The following is a 9,567-nucleotide window of genomic DNA, read 5'->3' on the forward strand; positions in this document are numbered from 1 at the left end:
CAGAGCACTGAAGGATGCAGTGTACAAACTACACACACAAACACAATACAATTACACCACACCTCACACAAACACATCTATGATTGTGGGGAGACACAGTTCTAAGCTCTGTGTCTTTTAAGGTGGAATGGTGTGTTTGAAGGAAAAAAATTACCACAGAACTCATTTGTAAAATGAGCTGATTAGTTTTGTAGAACTTTCGGTAATGCAGTTAGCCATCTCCTGAATTTGGAGACATTTTCACCTTAAGTGATCCAAACCAGCAATAATAAGTCTATATTACGCACTCATGGAGAAGGGATAGAGCACTATCCTCATTTCGGTTCATGCTTTTCAATGTTTGAAGTTCTCTCCATTGTCTAAATAACTCCAGATGCCTCTGCCATGAGCAGAGAAAGAGAAAGCCTAGCATAGGGAACTGACTTAGTAAGGTTTTTAAAAATTAACTTACAGACACATTATAGTGGTTTGGAGCACACAAACAGAATGGAAAGAAACAAATTGTAAGCAAACATCTGAATTTTATAAAATCTGTTTTTTATTACAATCATGAACTTTGGTTTCAAGAGGTGGCTTGAATCAGGTAAACCCACTTAATGGTGGACTAATAGCAGCCCATAATGTGTCCACAACTTTACCATCATTAACAGCATAGGGACTGGGGTAAATATTACATATATCAGATGATCAGGTGGCTAGACTGATGCAGTAGGCTGAAGCCAGCTGAAAGGCTTGTTAAAGCAATCTGTTCTGTAGCACCAACAGGTCTGCATGTGAGAGTGCTCATACTTATTCATCACCTAGTGAACACAAGCAACAGCAGGTTGGAAGGCTCCATGCCCACACAAGCTTCCACTGTTCATGTGACATCACTGCACTCTAAATATCTTCATACTCAATTGAACATGCACAATCATCATGTTCTGTAAAGTTTTATTTATCTTTATTAATGAACAGTGTTTGACTTTTATTGTAAATGTATTAAAGCTATCTCCTAACATGACAAATAATGGTGTATAAAGGACACAACTTTACATCTTTTCATCCAGCCCACAAAATATACAATCGATAAGAGTTGTTGAAGTTGGTATGTAATGAGCAAAGAAACATCTTGTACTATTACAATTTTTTAACTAAATTATTGTTTATTTAAGAATTGTGTTTTTTCTTGTTTCTTTTTCTACAATTTAAGAAACTGCAAATGTTGGTTGAACGTTTCTGTTCATTCTCTTCCTCTTCAGACTCTCTCAGTTCTTCCTGGAGTTCATTATGTGGAACTTTTTCTTTGTCCCCACCTTTTTCATGTCTCAGTCTGTTCTGCTGATCCTTTTGTTTTTGACCTTCATAAGCTTCTAACTTTAGCTTCTGCGCCTGCAAATCCCTCTTTAAAGTTTCAGTCTCAGCTTTCTGTTTCGTCAGTTCCATTTTCAGCGTGGATATTTCTTCCTGTTGTTCCTTTTTTACTTTAATTAATGCCTTCTCGAATGTGAACCCCATCTCTTTGATGAGATTTTCCATTTTTTCCATTTGACTTGGGGATTGTTCTCCATATTCTAAGTATGTGTGTTCTTGTTTTGAATTGTTTATGCCATTATTCAGATACACTAATGTCCCCTCAACTTTTCTCTCACTCTCTTGTAAATGTATTTGCTTCTCTTCCCCCTTCTCTGAGTCTCTCTTATGTATAGCTTCATTATGTTTTTCTTCCTCAAACTGTCTGCCTTTACTTCCATCAATACCCCCCGCATCCGATTTCTCTTTAATAATTTTTGTTGGAGTGGTTTGTATGTTTTTCTTTTCTAACATCTGAGTTTTTCTGTAGCATTTGCCTTTATTTCTTTCCACCATGTCTTTGATCTTCTTCAGCAAAGCGGAGACTTGCTCATGATTGTCTTTGTCTCTGTTATTAAAGACATGGTATCTTCCTCCACACATTCTAATGATATTCTTCAGTCTTGGATGGGCGTCTTCCAAGTATTCCTCAATTGTCTTTCCCTCCAGATCGTCTCCTTTGGTAAACAGCACCATTGTGTGCTTGATAGCTTCTTCTCCAAAGATCTCCAGGATCTGCTTGGCTGTATCATCCTCTTCTTTGGTGAAGCGACCAATGGGCAGTACAAAGAGGAGCACATCGGGCCCAGGGTTGGAGATTTCAATGCACGAGACAATCTTCTGTATGGTTTCATTCTCAGTCTGACTGACATCTGTCCACCCTGGAGTGTCCACAACAAAGATTTTGTGTCCATCTACAGTGCTGGAGCTCATGGAACAAGCCTGGGTCATTCCTTGTGAGCTGGGTGCTATTTTGAAAAATTTCCAGCCCAGGAGAGTGTTCCCTGAGGAACTCTTTCCAGCACCCCTCTTCCCCAGCAGAACTATTCTGATCTCCATCACTGATCTAATGGAGAGAGGAGAAAAGCAGAGGGAACCCAATGAGAGGCCAAAATAATTCACACACCAATTAACAAAGCTTACCTACCAATTAGCAAAAGGTACCACAACATAAAGATAGCACAATATATTAATAAAGCTTAAACACACAACACTAATAAAGCAAAACAAAATAAACCTAGCACACAACATAAAAGCACAAAAAAGTAAGCTAAAGCAAAATAATAATAAAACAATCTAAAAGATCTAAAACAAAGTAACAGCTAGCACACAATTAACACACAAAAAACAAACACACTAATTGACAGCTGAAACACAAAACCACAAAGCCAACAAACAAAAACAACAAGCATTAAAAAAACTTGTGCTTGGACTCCACATACTACATCCGCTCATCTGTTCTAAGGAGTTATATGTACAATTTCATCACGACGCTGAAGTTGGTTACTTATTCGCCAGTTTCTTATTCGGATTCTCTATTCCACCTTAAATGGTGAAATAGTTGCATTCTGTCGCCGCTAGATGGCAAAGTACGAACAAACCTTCCATAACATGGAAGAACTACATGTTTAGCTTAATTCATTTGACATTATCTCTTTATTGTCAAAGTGTCTCAAAAATCTGAAAGGCCCACTGAAGACACAATATAACAGACTATTAATATCCTGACGATGAAGAAATTTTACTGTGTAATTTTCTTTGCAATTGCCCTGTGAACATAGCATTGGACACTGTAGAATATGTGGGGAAATTGAGCATGTGCCTACATTCATTGGACATTTTCTCTTTATTTTCAAAGTGTCTCAAAAATCTGAAAGGCTCACTGAAGATACAATGTAACAGACTAATAATATGCTGAAGATGATGAAATTCTACTGTGGAAATTTTATATAATTGCACTATAAACATAGCATTGTATGTGGGGAGAAATTGCACATGGCTTAATTCATTGGACATTATCTCCAAATTGTCAAAGTGTCTCAAAAATCTGAAACTCTTATTGAAGACACAGTATAAAAGACTATCAGAATCCTAAAGATGAAGATGTCACTGTAGATTTTTTTTTATGGCCCTGTGAACATAGCATGTGATATGAACACAGCATGTGGAAACATGAACTTTGGTTATACATTCATGTGAAAAGTTAGGACACATGAGCTTCATTTGAACAGTACTGAGAGATGGAGTTTATGTAACTAAACAAATAAACCTGAAGAAATTACTTAAAAATATAAGATGTAAAACAGGGGCGGCACTGTGACAGGAAGTAGTGTCGCAGTCACACTGCTCCAGGGACCTGGAGGTTGTGGGTTCAAGTCCTGCTCCAAGTGACTGTCTGTGAGGAGTTTGGTATGTTCTCCCCGTGTCCAAATGGGTTTCCTCCGGGTGCTCCGCTATCCTCCAACGGTCCAAAAACACACTCGAATAGATGAACTGGCAACTCAAAAAATTGTCCCTAGGGGTGATTGTGTGAGTGAATGTGTGTATGTGTGTGTCATCCCGTGAAGGACTGGCACCCCTTCCAAGGTGTGTTCCTACCTTGCGTCCATTGTTTCCATGTAGGCTCCTGACTATGGATTTTGTATGTCCTATGGAATTTTTATTTTTTAATTGTTAGATTATCAAGAATCTGTAATTGATATGAGAGAAGGTGTAGTACAAATATAATATCCCAAAGTGTAGAGTTTCATTCATAAATGTGTGTTTGTTTAAACACTGAATGTCAGTGTGTATATTCATGATGCCTGGTTATTTCCAATATTATTATATTTTTATTATTATGCCATTTTATAGCAATTAGTCAGGTTGCCTGGCAACATATTAAGATAAAAGAGGGCCTTAAATATGAAAAAAAATATTTGCAAAAAAAGACAAAAGGAATTTGTGGTTTTCCCCAAAAAACAAATCCCAAATAGTTAAAGTAAAATTATATTTTTACATATATTAATGAAGGTTGCTCTGAAGCAAGAATTAGCACAATTTAGGCAGCTTAGTCCAGTGAGGCTAAACAAGGCATTGATAAGATTAAGTTTGCCTAAGCCCTAAAGCTTAAAATGTAAGAAAAGTTTTTATTTATATATTTAAAGGACATTATTGACCATAACAATATAGAAATGTTTAAAATTGTGAAAAGATAATTTAATTAGAAAAAAAATTCTATAAAATAATACTCTGATTCAAATGTTGGCCTTGACTGGCCTTAGGTGAATCTTACAGCCAAGAGGTGATTTCAGTAATATTCTTTATGTCAACAAGACTTTTACTGATGCACTGGGCATAATTGTCATGAGTATCAAAGTGTTAAATTTTATGAACCAACTTTTGAAGTTTCTTACATACTGTTGTAGAAAACAATTTTATTACTTTGTGTTAGTGGACAAATATTCTTAAATGTTTAGTTAAAATTAGAAATTATAACTACATATTCATTGTATGAGAACTTGTATTTTATATGCACTCATATGAATAACTAACCAGCATTTACACATATAGTAAACATTTTAGATTCTGCACACTAACTGGCATGTTGACTCAGTATTTACACCTTTCTAAATTCTTAAACACTTAACATTGAACAGAAGTACACTTAGGCTTATACCAAGCTCACATTAATCACAAGTGTTGGTCAGTACGGCTGAAGTGTAGGGGCACGGGGTGACCTGAAGTCCATTAGCCAGATCACTAAATCTTTACTGTAGGCAAAGGAGGCATGGGAACAAAACCTACAGTATCAGAAGGGCATGATGAATGTCTTTGGGGTCACGGTGCATGTGAAACTTGCACGCGAGAAAGTTGAGTACTAACATGTGAAATTATGCATATTAATATATGTTAATCAGCCAGAAACGCCCCACCAGAAGGGTACACGTCATAGGGGGTATAACTGTTGGGGTCAGAGAAACTTTGCGTGGAAGGGCATTAGGCTGTTTTTTCATGTATTAAGTTCTCCTAGATCCAGTATTGTTAAATAAATACTTTGATTTGCTTTGAACTTCACTCGACTGGTTTTTGCAAAGCTCCCGGAACGAGCACGTTTCCCCTAAGAGGGAGGGTGTATTTTGGACCTTTTGAATATTTTTAAATTTTAATTACTTTGAGAACGGTCCAAAATAACATTTTAATCTTCAATACCATGTTCAATATCTTCATCATAATCTTTATAGCTCAAGACATGAGACCATATGAACAAACGTTATTTATCATGATTAAGACCAGCTCTCAATAGTTATGGTCTCAATAGTTATGTCTTTTAAATAAACTTCTTTTCATTTTTCTTACTCTGTAAATAGACACAAAGTCAGTTAGTCCTTGTTTAACCTCACTGGCCGAAACTACCTAAGACTTCCTATTAACTAATGTTACATTTATACATTTTTCTCTTGGTATTTTGACTGTTTGGGATGTAATTTCTATCCACACATAGGCTTGGCCTTTAGAAATGTAAACTTTGCCTTGTTTAGCCTCACTGGGCCTAGCCGCCCAGTTAGGCTTTTTTACACCATGTTATTCATATTTAAGCCTCTCTTTTATGTTAAAATGCTGCCAGGCAACCAGACTAATTAAATGGCATAATAAGTGAAGTTGTGTAATAATATAATTTTGGGAGTAGGACCACGCCCGAAGTCCTCCTCTCAGCCCTATATATACCCTGCAAATTCACTTTAATTTCCATGTCATGACAATTCCATGACAATACCGCCTTCCCCTAAGCTCCTCCTGAAGGATGTAATGTCAGTTGTGTCTGAATACAGTCCATGTGTAAATACCACTCAAGTTCTAACTCAGTGGAAATTGAGTTCTGTCACCTTCATGTTTAGACTAGTTCCCTTTGTCTGTGGTGGATGTTGATTACTCAGTAATAAACTTCCTTTAATATTGATTAGGTCTTCTGGTCCCACAGTGAGAGCTGTTGTGGGTCTTCCTGCTTTGCCTGTTTATATGATAAATATGTCAAATGGTCAACCTACCTCTTGAAGACACACTGCTTTGGAACATTAGTTATGATATTAATATTGTTGATTGCAGCAATGTAAGCCAGTCACATTTGGGTCCATGCTGTAATTTCTTACACCACTCTGAACTCTCCCCCAAAGTTTACCTCCCCATTTCAGCCTCTATGGGCATGGTCCATACTAGCAAATAAGAATATAATAATATTGGAAATAACCAGTCATTGTGAATATACACATTGATATTAAGTGTTTAAACAAACATACCTTTGAATTAAACTTTACATTTAGGGATATTATATTTGTACTATACCTTCTGTAATATCAGTTGCAGATTCTTGATAATCTGAAAATTAAAAAATAAAAATATACCCAAAGTTCATGTTTCTACATATTCTATCATGTCATGTGCTATATTCACAGGATTATGACAAAGCAATTCTGATAGTCTTTTATACTATGTCTTAAATAAGCCTTTCAGATTTTTGAGACACTTTGAAAATAAAGAGATAATTGCCAATGAATTTAGTCAAATGTGCAATTTCTTCATATTCTATCGGGTCAAATGCTATATTCACAGGGCCATTACAAATAAAATTCCACAGTAAAACTTCTTCATATTCAGGATATCAGTCTATTATATTGTGTCTTCAGTGAGCCTTTTAGGCTTTTGAGACTCTTTGAAAATAAAGAGATAATGTCCAATGAATTAAGTCAAATGCACAATTTCCCCACACATTCTATCATGTCCAATGCTATGTTTATAGGGCCATTACAAAAAATTTCCACAGTAAAACTTCTTCATATTCAGGATATCAGTCTATTATATTGTGTCTTCAGTGAGCCTTTCAGATTTTTGAGACTCTTTGAAAATAAAGAGATAATGTCCAATGAATTAAGTCAAATGCACAATTTCCCCACACATTCTATCATTTCTAATGCTATGTTCACAGGGCAATTACAAAAAATTTCCACAGTAAAATTTCTTCATCTTCAGGGTATTAATAGTCTGTTATATTGTGTCTTCAGTGAGCCTTTCAGATTTTTGAGACACTTTGAAAATAAAAAGAGATAATGTCAAATGAATTAAGCCATATGCACAATTTCCACACATTTTATTGTGTCCAGTGCGTTTATAGGGCCATTATATAAAAAATCAACAGGAAAATTTCTTCATCTTCAGTATATTAATAGTCTGTTATATTGTGTCTTCAGTGGGCCTTTCAGATTTTTATGACTCTTTGAAAATGTAGAGATAATGTCCAATGAATTAAGTCAAATGCACAATTTCCCCACACATTCTGTCATGTCCAATGCTATGTTTATAGGGCCATTATAAAAACTTTCCACAGTAAAATTTCTTCATCGTCAGGATATTAATAGTCTGTTATATTGTGTCTTCAGTGAGCCTTTCACATTTTTGAGACTCTTTGAAAATAAAGAGATAATATCCATTGATTTAAGCTAAACGTGTAGTTTTTCCATGTTATGGAAGGTTTGTTCGTACTTTGCCATCTAGCGGCGACAGAATGCAACTATTTCACCATTTAAGATGGAACAGAGAATCCGAATAAGAAACTGGCGAATAAGTAGCCAACTTCTGCGTCGTAATTTCATCATTGTTGTACAGTATTCATTAGTATTTAAGTAAAACTGTAAATTAACATGAGTTACTAACAGCTGTGGACCTCTACCACATTTGGGTAGAGGCAAGCTGACAGAGTGTAGCAACAGATAATTGTAAGTGTGCTTATTCAACCAAGCAAATAAGAAAAAATGATTAGTAATAAATTAGCTATAGTAAATAATGGTTTCTTTTACGTTGTAATGATGGGTGAGTTAATATGAAAGTAAAAGCTTACTTCTTCAAACAAAATATGTTACTCAACCACAAATTAGTTTTAGGTCCCATTTAAAAAAATCCCACAACTGAAGTGAGTATCAGTACCTGCTGTTGGTCTGGGTCTGATCCTCTGCTTCTCTTCAGAAGTTGTGAGCAGGTGAATGTGTGTGTTTTTAGTGAATCCTGAGGATTTGTTACTGCCTTTCACAGCCCTAAAGACAGGCTCTACCTCCTCTGTGGCGTCACACTGGAGATCTGTGTTAGTTTATAGCTCCACACTCTGGCGATCATCAGAAGGAGACACTGGAGATTCTTAGAGCTACATCCACAGTTTGGAGAAATCATGATGTGAATTATAATAGCAGGGGGGATCATAGCAATCCTCTTCTAACAGTCTTTAGTTTTTTGTGTTATTTAAGTCTTCTTTTGTCATATATTTCATAAACACAGCACCACATGGAGCTGGCTCGTAACTCACTCACATTTAACAAAATGTTTCTGAAACACTCTATTCAGTGCTTTGCAATACATAATGCTCTATGACCTTGTCTCCCTCCAGTTTAAGGCAGCACAGAACACGAATAAACAGGATGCATTTATGTGTTTTCAGATGCAGTATCAATGTTTATTGAGATTTTGGTGTGACAGCTGTTTGAAAGTTACATTCATGAAGGAAAACTAGCTAAGAATTCTGCTTCAGTTGGAGGCTAAAGTGCAAATATCTCTGAAAGCCATTTTGTAAACCTACCTCACTAGAGCCCAAGCTAAAGGAGTGACCCGAAGTGTTTCTTTGCCTTGTTTTAGATTATACGACAAAACCAAAAAATCCAGTAGAGCAGTGTCCTCATCAGTAGATGGCTTTTTACTTTTGTTAACGAAAGAAGGACGTGTGTCTCTGCCCTGAGCTTTGGTTTATGATTAATTATAATTTTAACTATTAAAAGGTAAATTAATCTGTGTAATTAATGTGGACATACAGGTTTAGAAATCACACATCACACATCAGGAATATTCACAATCAATAGATTTGGCTTTGGACAGAAACATTCCGAGTCACTGGTGGATTGTGATTGAATTTGGATCCGTCCCACCACCCTGTCACTGCAGTTCAGTACCACTGCAGACGACAGAGGGCAGTATTGATCCAGAAAGGCCTCTGACCCTCTAGCATATCTCAGGCCTCATCTTGGCTGCCTGGCATCTCAGGACTTTGAGGAAACTGTCGATCTTGTGGGAGTCCCTGCGGAAGCAGGACAGTGGAGATTGTCCAGGTGGGAGATTCTGTCCTGGCCCAGTTCGTTGTTGTAGAAAGGGAGTGAGGAGAGAGCCTGTGAAGAGTGGCCTACCTGTGGGGAAACAACAGTCAGGGAAAGAAGAATAAGC

General features: G+C 36.5%; 1 protein-coding gene across 2 annotated transcripts; it reads right to left on the reverse strand.

The window, feature by feature from the left end:
- Positions 1-436: 436 nt before the first annotated feature.
- On the reverse strand, positions 437-8,425 carry LOC136665372 (GTPase IMAP family member 7-like). 2 transcript variants are annotated; one of them, XM_066642976.1, is made up of 2 exons: positions 8,290-8,425; positions 437-2,398 (listed from the first exon to the last, which is right to left on the reverse strand). In XM_066642976.1, exon 2 carries the CDS (start codon positions 2,389-2,391, stop codon positions 1,150-1,152), a length of 1,242 nt encoding a protein of 413 aa, XP_066499073.1. In that variant the 5' UTR covers positions 2,392-2,398; positions 8,290-8,425; the 3' UTR covers positions 437-1,149. The 2 variants fall into 2 exon arrangements, with proteins under 2 accessions (XP_066499073.1, XP_066499074.1); XM_066642977.1 differs by lacking the exon at positions 8,290-8,425 and adding an exon at positions 2,775-2,868.
- Positions 8,426-9,567: the final 1,142 nt, after the last annotated feature.

Source organism: Hoplias malabaricus, chromosome 13 (genome assembly GCF_029633855.1).
Source record: "Hoplias malabaricus isolate fHopMal1 chromosome 13, fHopMal1.hap1, whole genome shotgun sequence".
In the NCBI taxonomy this organism is placed as follows: domain Eukaryota; kingdom Metazoa; phylum Chordata; class Actinopteri; order Characiformes; family Erythrinidae; genus Hoplias; species Hoplias malabaricus.